The sequence below is a fragment of the Haliaeetus albicilla genome, chromosome 8 (genome assembly GCF_947461875.1).
Source record: "Haliaeetus albicilla chromosome 8, bHalAlb1.1, whole genome shotgun sequence".
Lineage (NCBI taxonomy): Eukaryota > Metazoa > Chordata > Aves > Accipitriformes > Accipitridae > Haliaeetus > Haliaeetus albicilla.
In genome coordinates, this window is record NC_091490.1 from 5,528,363 (window position 1) to 5,542,352 (window position 13,990).

General features: G+C 45.2%; 1 protein-coding gene across 8 annotated transcripts in view; it reads right to left on the bottom strand.

Annotated features, from left to right (window-relative positions):
• Positions 1–13,990, bottom strand: part of PRKAA2 (protein kinase AMP-activated catalytic subunit alpha 2) — a 25,006-nt gene continuing 11,016 nt past the window's right edge. For all 8 annotated transcript variants that reach the window (XM_069788645.1, XM_069788643.1, XM_069788646.1 and 5 more), the window contains 6 exons: positions 13,456–13,600; positions 12,493–12,580; positions 9,708–9,932; positions 7,837–8,341; positions 6,144–6,270; positions 1–5,972 (listed from right to left, as the gene is read on the bottom strand). In XM_069788645.1, the coding sequence (XP_069644746.1) occupies positions 5,734–5,972; positions 6,144–6,270; positions 7,837–8,341; positions 9,708–9,932; positions 12,493–12,580; positions 13,456–13,600 (1,329 nt within the window). In that variant the 3' untranslated portion in view covers positions 1–5,733. The remainder of the gene's footprint in view (positions 5,973–6,143; positions 6,271–7,836; positions 8,342–9,707; positions 9,933–12,492; positions 12,581–13,455; positions 13,601–13,990) is intronic.

The window sequence follows — 13,990 nt, forward strand, 5'->3', positions numbered from 1 at the left end:
TAAGTTTTAAGGATTTGTTGCTTTTGTCTCTTTTCATCTCTGAGTTTATTAAAGTGCAAATGTCAACCATGGAGACAGCTATCACATGCAGTGCAATACACCGAGAAACACTTTCCACACCATAAATGGAAGGTAAAAGGCTTCGTTGTGATTATCTAATGCACAGTTACTTGCACAAAGGACAAAACTGAACCTAGGCTCAGTACCCTTCCTCAACAGCTAGCCCCAGAAAGTACTAAAGCAATTAATTTGAAAACAAAACTTTCTCCAGTCCATCAGCTGACAAAATAGAAAATACCAAGACGGATGGAGTATTTATAGAGCTCAGGGTGTTTTCCTGAGCTTCACGTTAATTATATGTTTGAAGGGATGCTTATACTCAGAGCTTTTTAAAGTTTGGTATTTCAACCAAAACCCCTCATAAATACCTAATATCATAAATCATAAATAATCCTTATAGTATGAACAAAAAATTGCAGTGGACTAGTCTGGTTCATCTCTCTCATAGAGCTGAGGTTTGTCTGCCCAAAGATGCTGGGCCAAGGACACTACAGTCATCCTGGGATTCAGTTTTGCTTTGTGCTCTAAAAGAAAAAAAACCAAATGCATTGAGGTACAAAACACGTGAATATAACATGATACAGAACACATGAACATGCTTTCAGCAACAAGAATAAATATTACCATGTCTACAGTATCTACTTCACAGCTTTGTGAGATGAGGATAAATAAACTATTTCAAAACTTGAAAAAAAAACAGTGAGATGAGTCTTACAAATTAACTTTGATTTTTAAATTAAGGCAGCTTCAGCAGGAATTTCAAGGCTTTTGTTGAAAACGGACTTTTTGTAACACCGAAAGTGTACTCATGCTTTGCAGATAGAGCTCTGATTTACCGTCCAGCTCGCCCAATTTTGATGATCAAAACGAGCAGATATGTGCACCGAATGCATGTAATAGCAGGTTTGCTCTCTGCAAAAGTCAGTGTTTGGTCAATAGGTATAGTGTGGGAATTCTGAAAAACGGTTCATCTCTCAGGCATGGGAATGAGGTACCTCTGAATGAATTATTAACTCCATGTCCAAGAGGCAGACTGGAAATTCAGAATTACAGGAAGCTGTTGCGTTTTCTATAAGTGAATGATGAAAAGGAATATATAAGGAAAGGGCTAAGGAAGCCAAAGGAAAGCACTAAATGGAAAGCCCATACCAAAGTAAGACCTTAAGAAAGGTGTCTCTAGTAGGTACATCACACACCTGAAACAAAACAGATCCTAAAACTTTCCAGTAAAATACTGCAGGAGCTGGAGCAGGGATTTTTTTGGCTCATCTGAAGGGATGGATGTGCGATTCTTCTTCCCCCTCTTCTCTCAGCTAGTAAAAGGGTGAAGCCAAATAATTGCACAATAAATGGTACTTCAAGTATTTAGAAACACGGCCTGCCATGTCTCACCGGTGGGATTCTGCATAAGCTGGGGGATTTGTGCACCTCCTGAAATAAAGCTGCGACTTCCAGCAGTCCTAATGTTATGTCGAAGGCACAAATTCGTGTCCTGCGTATAGGTCTCACTTCCTTCTATATGAGTGCACAGAAGATGACTGATGGTAAAGAGCAGTAAAATGAAAAGGATTAGACAGAATAGTTATTTTGTTTGAACTTCATCTATTCCAATATAAATGGCATAATAATCACACCAAAAAAATGTATATACAACAGATACTAACCAGTTGCTTCATTTTTTACAACACTGCCCATATATACCCCTGTGCTTGTCCACACCTTATGAAATGCTAAATTGGACGCATACGCTGAAGATGCATTTGTGACCCGTTAAGAGAAAAAAAAAAAAAAAATCCCGCTGCCTTCACCTGCTCAGCTCTGACTCCTGAAGATAAAACTGCCCCAAACCCCACTGGCACCAGGGCTTTGGCCGGGGAGGGATGCTCGCAGCTCCCGATGCCACCTTTGCTCCCTTCCCCGGCCGAGGCTGCACTAGGTCTGACGGGGTCAGCTAAGCTACTCATGGGCTTTACCTAGAAGAGGGTGTAAAAATATGATCCCCTTTCTCCAGGTCCTCTTGCATGCTGGGATTAGTGTGTGCGATGGTAGGTGTCCAGGGCACACACCTATCCTGCTGGGCAAATAAAACTGAGAGGCCAATGACAGGGTTGCTACCTACTTTTTTTTTTAAATATATATATATGTATACATATATCATATAAACCTAGATATATATTTGCCAACTAGTACAGTACAAGCTATTTCTGAATTAACTCATCCAGGAGCTGGAGGTTAATGCTGGAGCCTATCTGAACTCTATACTCTTTGCATTTTGTCTCTCTCTCCCCATTGGGCAGAAGCAAAGTTTGGGTGAGTTTGTAGCTTGCAAAGCATAGCTGTCCAGTGGCTTCTGAAGAATTGCACTTGGAGTAATTCAAGTTTCTGTAGTTCAAAAACGTCTACCCTGCTTTTCCTGATGCTTGTGCATGTACCAGCATAACTGAAAAAACCTGGCCACAGTGTAACAGTGTAAAAGTTAAAACTTTTCCTCTGGAAAACGTAACTGGAGGTCAGCAGCTTCTTTGCAGCTGGGAACCAGAAAACAGCCTATCTGAAGGTAAAATAAATTTAAAAAAAAAAAAAAAAAGAAGCAAAACTTCTCAGAATATTTCAAAATGCAGCGTGGATTTGGGTAAGGCTGTAATGGATGGTTTAACCCGATGCGTTCATCACGGAGGTACTTCCATCAGTCCTGCTCGCTCCACTGCCTCTGCTGACATTGAGCAAGGAAGTTGCTTTGTCTCTTTGCGTCTCTCCATATGGAAAACTGAGCCACTCTTACAGCCGTCGAGGCAGGACTGGTTTTGCAGATCCATGTATGAGTAAACGTCTGCATGGGTCCGATAACATGCCAAGTGCCACAAGGGCTTATTCTACCACCTAGAAATCCCACCTGCCTCCAGGAAGCAAATATTTCCTCCCAAGGGCTTTTGCTGCTGCTTAGTACTATTAGTTCTGCTGGGTAGGAAATCCCAGAGGACAAGTGTCATTTTAAGGCAAGACATCTGTACATCTACCTGCTTCTGAACCGCAGATTATATCTAACGCACCAGCCCCTTATCGACTGGGCTACAGGTGTTTCCAGGACAAGCGACTTGGCAAGATGCTCAGTTGTGAGTGACAATTTAAACAGCCTTTTACATTTCAAATACATTTCCTGGCGGGGGTATAGACACTCGCAGCTGTTTCCTGGATGGAAATGAATGTCTGTCCCTACGGCTGTCCAGCCGCCCTCTCCTGCTCCTTTCCAAAGGGGCTTATCTCCAGCACCCGAACCCATTTGGGGGCGTTTGCTCAGCATTTGCTCGTGTCTCAGCAGTGATCCGAAAGCTGCTAAAGAGCTGGGTGCTGCTCAGCTTTGGCTCTGGGGTGGGGTTTTTGCATGCAGGAGTCTGGATTCTCCATCCTCGCCAGGTAGGACCCGCTTACACCACAGCACTGGAGACATGCATCATCTGATAGCGACCAGGCACAGTACCAAAGCCATCCTCCACCCCAGAGTATTTATTTAATAATGATAATATAATAAAAAGCTCATTACAAAACCTAGGAGTACTACAAATCTTTCCAGTATTTCTTTTAAAAACAAAATTGTTCTGCTGCCAGGTTTATAATCCAGCCACTGCTGTGTTGGATTTAGCGTACGAGAACTTAACAGCAAAACTTTTTTTAAATTTTTTTGGAAGCTTTCTACTTTGTGCGGCTTCTGGAAAAATTGGAACTGTAAAGTCACATTAGTGAGCATCCAAGCGTAATCTGTAACAAAAGTAAGGCAATTTTGTGTTTTTAAAAAAAAGGGACTTCAAGCTGAAAATGTCCATTTAACTGCCAGTAGATGGCAAAAATATCCCGTATTTGTCTTCATTACCTAAAATGATTAGTACAAAAGGCTTAATGTGTCGGTCTCTTCCTTGTTTCTCATAGAAACCTGCAGAAAGTATAAATTAAAGTGCAACTGTACAAAAAAACCTTGCAAAAAACTTTGTTGGGTCATAAGAAGCTATCAAAAAGATGGATTAATTTTTTTTTTAAAGTTGAATGACTGCATACCTGGGACCGGCAAAAGCCCTCCTTTGCTTTGATTCTTAAAACAAAACAACAAAAACCAAGCCAAAAAACCCACCCAGGATTTTTTTGGTGAGGTTTTCATAAAGATAAAGCATTTGTTCCTCGACTAATTAGACTATTACGTTCCTTCGCAATCAAGTAAATGGAATTAAATACCATAGCAAAGCCAAGCAGATGCCAACGCTGCCCATTAGATTAAGCCTACGTAATAAAAAATAATAATTCTTTTAAACAAAGAAGTCACACATGCATTAGAGTTCACCCTTGAATAACGAGAATTTAACCTTAAAAATCCCCGTAGTTTGTCTTAAAAAATAAAATCCTGTCCTTCAGATAGCCAGTAGTAAAGAAACAGTAAAACTCTGAATTCAGATATCCCTGCCTTATCAGCGGAGTGGTGAAGGTCACAGTCTGGTGAGCAGCAGCGGGACAGGAGAGCCCTTCGGCATGAAAAGCGAGTCTCCGGCAGCGCGAAGCTGCGACTGGGGAAGGCAGATTTTGGCAGCGATTTTTAGAGTGGTGACAACGGGTGAAGGATTCCTACGGGAAAGGTGAGAGGTAAATGCTTCGGAGCTGTGCAATCCTGCTGGCTCTCACCCAGCAGTGATGATCCCCACCCTTGGGTGAAGTGTGGGCAAAGCGCCGGGTTTTCGGGGGCCTCATCGGCATCCTGCCCTCCGTCAGTGGCTCATCGGAATCCTGCTTGGGATTCGGCCCCTGGAGCTGGCGGTGCGGCAGGGGAGGGTGAGCGGGTTGGAGGAGGGGGCAACGATTAAGGGCTGGAAAAAAGGCAAGCAGCCTTCACCTTTGAACGTGGTGAGCAGGTCAGTGCCGTCTGGGGCTCTCGGGAGGAGGAAATAAAGCACCTTATGGGACACTCCTCTGCAAAGACTTGACACGTGGAGGCTTTCCCACAGCACGTTTGCAACAGGACCTTCGCACATCCCACCTTCCCTCCCCATCTTTAGCAAGGGAAAAAAAAACAGAGGGGAGGGATAGCGTATTGCACTAGTGCAGAAGCATCTAAGCAGCTGCTAGTTTTAGGAGGGAAGTGTTCCGAGAGGCCGGCAGCCCTGCTGGCACCCGGGTGCAGATGCTGCAGAGCTACTTCATTACCCCTCTGCTCTGTTTCACGTAGCTCCTGGTCGACCCCTCTGACCTGGCTTAGCCCATCCCGCCCCTGCTCTGCACAGCAAAGGGGATACAACATCAACCTCACTGCACGCTACCTACATCGCAGAAAGCTTGGCTGTGGCTCCATTAACTCAGGATGAACCGGGGGAAGGCATTTTCCAAAAACTCAATGATACATTTGCTACTTTACAGCCATGCCAACATTTCCCATTTGGTTCGCTAGGGAAAAAGGGGTACTGGATACATTTCACCATGGTATAATGAGTGAAATGAAGTTATTCTTAATTTTCTTAGTGCCTTTTTAGAGGGGAGTATGTTTTGGGTCTGGAATCGGCTCTGTGTTGCAGGCTATGGAGCAGTGAGGGGCGGAGGAGGAGGAACAAAGGAGCAGAAACAAGGAACGGACAAGTCGGACCAGATCCTCACAGTGCAATACCGTGTGTGGAGGGACTGGTGCCTTGGTGAAGCCCATCAGCGAGCCAGGGCCATGATCAGGCTGGCGCACATCTCGAAGAAGTCCATGGTGTGGCTCCCCAGGCGCGGTGCCACCGAGGGGATGCTGCCAACGAAGGAGCCGCTGAGAGAGCCCATCAGCGACTGGCACTCGGTGGCCGCAGCGGCATCGATGCTCAGCCTCGGCCGGTGCAAGCCGGCAGCAGAGCAGGAGCGCTGCGGCGTGGACGAGCCGGACCTCTGCTCCATCACGTCGTCTTGAATATTAAATAAATAAATAAATAAATAAGGATCAAAAGGTCTTCCGCTGACTTGGAACAGCTACATAAGCATTTTGAAATGCAAAGAATGATTTAAAAATTTTTTTAAACCTCCAAACTTGCCATTTTATGTGTTTTACATCTCGTGTTGCACCATTTCCCGCTTACCATCGATGCTTTTGAAGTCCAAGAGATAGCTGCGGTTGTCAACCTGGTAGAGCTGCAGGCTCATCTTCACGTAATTGCCCGTCACTGGGTTCTTACGGCGCACTCTGAGATGGTAGGAGTTCACCACCTGCAACAGGAAACTTGCTTTCAGGAATAAGATTCAAGGTAGCAAGAACAGTTCTTTCCTTATTTTTTTCTAAATATTAACAAGACATCTTCTGAGAAAAACACAGTTTCTAGAAAGAACAATGCCTATAAAATTAAGCAAACAGCTTCATATCCTATTTCTTCCTATCTTTAAAAATGCTACTTAGGGCTCTGATTCACCAGCTGCTGGCAGACAAAGCTGCTGTGGCCTGTCTGCTAGGCACCAAACTGATGTTTGCTCCTCCCTCACCAGCAGCAATGGCCATATGAGCCAAAAAGGCCACTCGTGGACCTATGTATGAGGTCCATGCCTGTGAAACCTGGGGAGAGTAACCTCTCCCATCAGCACAGCTAAATTCAGTGTTCATGAATCAGCCTTGAGGTGTGTATTTTCTCTTGCCGCTTCCCACCCCACAATCTGCTGCATCTGGTTTGCAATGAGATCTTTTCCATGTGCTATATTTACGAAGCAGTTACATGGATGGGAAAGTTATTTTGATGAAGAGTCACATCTGAAGTTATTCTTAGGGTGGGAAAGACTATTGTGAAACCTCCTCGTACAAAATAAGCTCTACCGCCTACATGAAGACGTTGGGCTGACTTGGTTTGTGAAGCTGTACCAGAAATACATCAGGTTTGTTCGCTCTCTGTAAAACCATGCAGCTAACAAATGTCTGGCTGGTGTAGGCATATGCATCTGGAGATGGTCCATCTCCTGGCTGGTGCACTGAAATCAGGTTTTGGGGTGCTACTTGGCTTTAAATACGCAATATTATAAAAAATAAGGAGGAGATAGGAGGCTTTGAAGAAGCGGCACAGTGACCTTCACACTGTACAACCCTTGGGACCTGGAGCAAGGAGGGTATCTCCTCTGGTGATGAAGATCTGGGCTGAAATTCTCCTTACCTTGCTCCCAATGACCGCACAAGGCTGCTGCAAAAGGCCATGACTCAGGAGAGCTCAAGTCAGTGACTGCACCAATATTTAGGGAATAAGGCTCAGCAGAAAATGTTAAGGGCTAACTTAGGATTTATTAACTGGTCTCTGGAAAAGATTGTGACTAAATGCTGTACAGCTCTGAAGAAATATCAGAAGTGAGTACTGCCAACTAAAATTGTCATCTGGGTTTAAATCAAGCTTCAGCAAGCTGAGCCCTAAACCAGGGAAGCAGCAAGTGTCTGAAAGCACATCTGGTCCGCGAGCACCACTCTGTCTCTCCATTGAGGAAAATTCCACCAAGTCAATGTCCAAACTCTGGTCCCCAACGCCCCCCCGCCCCTCATCTGTGCATCTTTTAAGCAGCATATCGTGCCATTTCAGCACACGACTGCTAGGACCCAAGCAGAAATAACGAGAGTTACTTTGCTCAGGAGCACTCGAGATGACTTTGCAAGGAATTAGCCACTAAAATTAGGAATGTGACCATTGTATTTGCATTTATTTGGACACAGGTGAGGCTGTAACCATACTCATTAACCTCCCTGAGCAATTCAGCTCATGAGAAAAAGACCTTTGAAAACCACTACGAAGCACCAGCACTCCCTACCTTCCACTCGAAGTCCAGCTGCTTCATAGCACGGTACACCTCGGCCATAATGTCATAGGGTTTGCTCTGGCTGCGGATTCCCAGGTGCCACTTGGCCTTTTTGACAGTCAGGGGTTTTGGCTTTGTGGTGTTGAGGGCATCCAAAGGACATCGTGCTTTGGGACTGTCCGCTATCAGCGGCGGCATCCGCTCGGGGTGTGGCTTCACCCCGGGAGGGATGTGCATGGCGCTGTCGTCCATGAAGGAGCCAGTGGGGGGGCTGGAGGCGAGGTAGAACTCGCTGGCTTGGTTCATGATCCTCCGGTTGTCGATGACGAGGTGGTAAGCCACCGCCAGCTGGTCCTGAGGGTCACCGCTGTACAGGCTGTTCATCACCTCTGACTCCGTGCATTCAAACTTTTCACAAACTTCCCGAACCGCGTCATCGTCGATGACGGTGGCATCGTACGAAGGGTCCTCTGGGAACAGGTAACTGGGCAGCTCCTCCTTAAACCACTCATGTTCCCTGGGGAAAGGCGGAGACGAGCCACTGTGAGCTCTGTCCAAGGCAAGCTGGGGCAACCACTGCCACCAGTCCTCTGCTTGCTCTAGCTAAGACTCAGCCTCGGCTGCAGACTGGGGAGCTCAACCCAGCCCTGCACGATCCCTCCAGTACTGCAACAGCGATGACACTTTCCAAGCATGGCTGCTTGCTCACTTGGCTTTGAAGTAAGACCTCGGCACTTACGAGATGCTCGTGCTTTTTGATTATTATGGGTCTGACAGAGATACAGAGCATCAAAGCTATCCAGGTGCCTGATTCCCACCCATTTACAATGAAGTCAATGATAATTAAGTGGCTAAATGCCATAGAGAGCCTCGTCTATAGGTTCTACATATCAACTCCTCTAATATGTAATTAAATCCTCTAGTCTTAAGGAATTATAAAATAAAAAAGGCATTTTACTTGGTTTTACTTGAAGGGTAAAATTAAGGCCATCCATTGCAAATGCGTTAAAAACCTGAGAACTGAAAGTCCTAGTTACAATTATGTATATGCTTAGCACACCAGCTAGATGTAATGTTTATTATAAATTTCATAAAACACGTATCAGGCTCCAGTTTTACAAAATGTTTCTAAAATGGCTCAGATGATAGATTGTGAGAATTTTGAAGCCCTACTACCAGCCATGAACTTTTAATGATCTCTGCAGGCACAAATAACTGCTGAAGAGCCCAACTGTTCCCTTTACCTTGAATTTCCAGAGTGATGCATGCAGATAAAAGGTTCATGGGCACTGCACTCATTGACTAGACAAGAGAACTACGCTGCACTTAAAGATGAACCATTTGCTCACATTTTAAACTATATCCAATATTTACGGATTAAGTTAGTAATTCCTGTGTTTCTCCTCCTTTTTTATTGGATAGACACTAAGTACAATGATTACCCTCTTATTCTGAACTGGTATCCGGAGGGAGGTGGTCTTGAAATAAAGTAATGAAAAATGGCTGGTGGATATTAAGTTCTTAGGATTATTGCATGATATAGCTGGTTTTGCTAAGCACTATTAAGAGACTTTTGAGGCTATTTTATAACGCAATAAACCAGCATTTTTTATATATATACATAAAATATATATAAAATCATCACCCTTGTTCATCATCACCCACTGCCAGCCAGCAGCACCCACCTCTCCATCAGCACAGAAGGGTACAGGAGTGCTCCTTGAATCACTTGGGACAAAACCCAGCTGGATTAGCTGACTACTCCTGTAAACCACCCTGCCCACCTGCCAGCAGGTGACCCCCAGGACAGCCACCACCCTCTGCCACCGACATGCCAGAGCCCCCCGAACCCAGCCAGCCCACCCCATCCCACCTGGGCTGACCTGATGTCCTTGATGGTTGCTCGCTTGAGGGGGTCAACCTGCAGCATGTGCATAAGGAGAGTGGCAACGGAGCGGTTGAGGTATTCGGGGATGTAAAACACACCTCCACGGATTTTCTTGAAGAGGGTGGGGACGTGCTCGTCGTCGAAAGGCAGAGTGCCGCAGAGAAGGGCGTAGAGGATAACGCCGCAGCTCCAGATGTCCACCTCTGGGCCAGCGTACAGCCTGCGTGAAGGCAAGGGCAGGAGAAAGGTGTCACCCCCCAGTCCTCCTCTCCTTCGTTGGGGTGCAGGACCCACTGGGTGAGCTGGGGACACGCTGCCAGCTCCACCGGGGCCAGAGCTGCAGCCCACCCCAGGGCTGCTCACCGCTTGGGTCCCCCCAAGCAAACCTGCTGAAGCCAAAATCACTCAGGGGCGAGGGGAGATGACATGGCAGAGCTGGTGCTGGCTGCCCACTCCCCTCCGGATGGCCATGTACATCCCTGCCTCCGCCAAACCCTCCAAAAAGCCAAACCCCACATTTCCAAGAGGTCTGCCAGGCTGTTTGCTCCTTCGCCCCAAGGGCTCAGCCAGCAATTTCTGTTCGTTCAGCGAGGCAGGTTAAACAGCAGCAGATACTCTATCGCCGAGTGTTTATTTTCGGTTGAAGTTTGTGTGCTGGTATGCAAGCGCTCCCACTTCCGACAAGCTGCTAATGTGCTCCCTGGCATCACTGAGTCGGGACACCCCAAATATAAGGGTTTTGCTGCTGCTGCTTGCTTGCTTGATTTGTTTCTCTCTTTTTGCTACAACTGATGCTTTCTCAGAGATTTTGGGAGGCAGTGCTTACCCTTGGACTGTAAAACCCTACCAAAATACAGAGATTGAAATGGAAATACAGGAGTTTCTGCATGAAACCTCAGCATCCTGCACTTGCTCCTCCCAAAAAGCAGCACTGCAGACACACCGGTGTCCAAAAAGCGCCGGTCATGCACGCAGCCATTCTCTGATCACCACCAAAACACCAGCTCTGCTTGTCCAAGGGTGAGACTTTCCTTTCTGAGGCCAGGGACAGCAGCAAAGTCATTTTGGAAATGCAGACAATTAGCTAGATGTCCCCTTGGTCTTGCCTCCATGCCCAATTCCAACAGATAGGAAGCCTGATTCTTTTGCTGATAACTGCATTGCTTGAACTGTTGACTGGACTTTGAAGCCCAAATGAGATGCACTTTTATGACTCTGAAACTTGAGCTGGCACGCTCTGCTGCTTTTGTGTTCTACCCACAACCAGGAACCGGCTCACCCCAGCTCCGCACACCCACTGGGAAGGTATTCATCCCACTGCAGGAACAGCACATCATGCCTCTCCCCCACAAATGCAGCTCTCATATGCTGCTATAGCTTTGAGAAGAGGCCAGCTTGGCATATTAATCAGGGGTAAAAAACTCAAGCCTCGCTGATACTGTAAGCGGTACTGAGGCGGGAGGGCTGCAGCTGTAGCCAGTGAAAAAGTGCAACATGTAGGCTTGATTTTGTTTTTCTTTCTTACTTCTGTTGTTAATAAGCTGTATTGCCTGTACCCTTGGAATGATCAGGCTCTGCATACAGGGACTAAAGCCTTCTTGTTAACCTGCCATGTGCTTTGTCTCCTATAGAAACTGAAAAAAAATGTGCATCCAGCCTTTACTGAAAAGGACATGGAAATAATATTAATACTTGTTTGGAACGACAGTAGAGTTTCTGGCTTTGTCCCCCTCTTGACAATGAGGATTTACTTGCTTTCGCATGTAGAGCTGTAGTCACAACAGGGTTTTTGGATGCTGGTCTAATTCCTAGGATACTCTGCCAACACTTGCACTGGTGTCAACAGGGATAAAATAATCATAATCACAGCAAACACACTTTGAACAAAATGTTGTAGGCAAAAATATGCTGGATTAGGAAGACTAATGCTCATGCAAAGGGTGATTCAAAAACATGGGGCAGATAATGAGATGGGCAGTTTGAAGGACCATACAGAGGACTGAAAACTTGAAAATCTGTAATTGCAAGCCTTGCTATGCTATTATAGAAAGAGTTAGGGAAATAAGTACATTCTATGTTAACTTAGGTTCCTGACAGTAAAATATGGGAGGTAACACCTCTCTGTATCAACATGGTAAAGTCCAATTCAACCTTGTAGAGTGTGTTCAACATGCCATGTGTTGTACAGATGTTGCATGCTGAGAGATGCAACTACACTGGAGGTTTGTCAATTCAATTCATCAATTCAAAACAAAGTTATGATGGTTGAACCTACTGTCACAAACAAAACCCCTAGCTTAAGGAACCGGAAGACAAATATTTTCAATACAAGAGTTCAACAGCGTAGGGAAGCGATTAAAGATCTTCCTGATTCTTCTGTTAGTGAATAGTTTTACTCATTAACACTGTGTTTTATATTATAGGTGGGCAGGAGAGAAGGGAGTGGCCTGGAAAAGCCTTTCCAGCTGAAACCTCAGTATTTGCATCCAAAGAGTAATTTTCACCCTCTTTAATTAGCAATATAAACAGTCAACATCTGCTGTTAATAATTCCTCCAAAGTAAACATCTTTAGCAAAACATGGTTTGCTATTACAGCTATCGAGAAATGTTATAACCAAGAAAACTTTCAGAATTTTGCCAGTAGATTCACCCAAACATAAAATACAGGCTGGAAGGATTCAGCTGCTTTTACTAGATGTGCAAAGCTGTTTCCAATCCCAAGAACAAATTTAAAGATGATGTGCTCACATAGGCTCTGATTAAAAGTGGAATGTCCTACCTTCCTGAGATGACTTCAGGGGCTGCATAATTTGGGGAACCACAGCTGGTGCGTAGAAATTCGCCATCTGACATCATGTTGGACAATCCTAAAAACAAGATGTTTACTACATATTGATGTTTGATGTGAAGGTCCAGCCACAGAGCACTCCACGTCTCACAGAGGAGGAGAGGTATAGCAAGTGGAGGGGGAAATTTGGAGGGGATCTGTTCACATAATTTAGATAGACTCCTTTGAGCTGATTTGCAAATAATAATAATAATAGTTATTATTATCATTGCTATCATTATTATCATTGTTGTTGTTGTTACGGTTATTTTCACATCTGGGGAATATTCACTCCAGGCTAATTTTGCTTCTCTAAGTTGCAAATCCCAGAGCACAGAGGAAAAGAGACATAATTCATGTCAGAGCACTTATTTTATATGGGAACTGTGTGGTGATGTGAAATTAGTAGATCTTCAAAAGGATTTATCATTGCTAGAAAGGCCTTACCAGGACTGAGCTGGTAGCCCAGCTATTTCAATCGGTAATGCCACTTAAAGACTCCTGTTACTGCTCATTTGTAAAATGAAGTGAGGCCAACGGCACATGGTCAAACATACGGAGAACACACATGAAAATAAATACACACAGCCAGCTCACCCTGGAGTTAACTGCACCGAGTCTGTCTTAAACATATATTAGCTAAATCTTTATATTAGGTTATTATATTAAAACATAGCAAAGATTTGCAAATTACTTTGCTGCTCCATTCTTAATGCCAGTACAGAAGCAGCATACAATAAGTAATCCCTGCTTTTGCAAAAAGGCCGGTGTTTATAACTGTGGGCTTTTCAGGTACAGCAACTGCTAGTGGTTAGGAAAACAGGCTCTGGGTTTTGTAAGGCGTGCTACACGGACACGCTCCAGCAAGCACCTTGGAGCTGGCTGCATTTCTGGAATGCTGCTGGGGTCACATACCAAAATCGGCTATCTTTGCATTCATGTGTGCGTCCAGCAGCACATTCTCTGGTTTCAGGTCTCGGTGGACAACCATGTGTCTGTGGCAGTAATCCACCGCTGAGAGAATCTGCTGGAAAAGGCGTCGAGCTTCTGCCTCTTCAACCTACGGACGGACACAAGGGGAAATAGTCCTGAAGGTTGGTCTGCGTGCAGAGCTGGCAAGGGAAGGTTTGATTTAGCAAGGAGCCAAAATGTTCCAGGGTGCAAAGAGAAAAATCACAGCGTGCTTGTGACCAGAAGCAGTAAATAAAGCAGATTGCCCCCCTTGCATTTTATAATGTGCTAGTGTTTGCAAATGATATAGCCCAGAGATGAAATCAGAAACCTAAATTTAGCTGAGCTATCAAGAAGAACTTACTGGTGCCACCTATGAGGCAATGGCCTGCTGTTCCAAGGGGACCAGTTCTGCTATACAGCACATGCAGATCGAGGCTGGATGAAACACGGCAGAGGATGCTGCAGGGAGCAGTTCCTCCTGGACAGATGGCTTTGG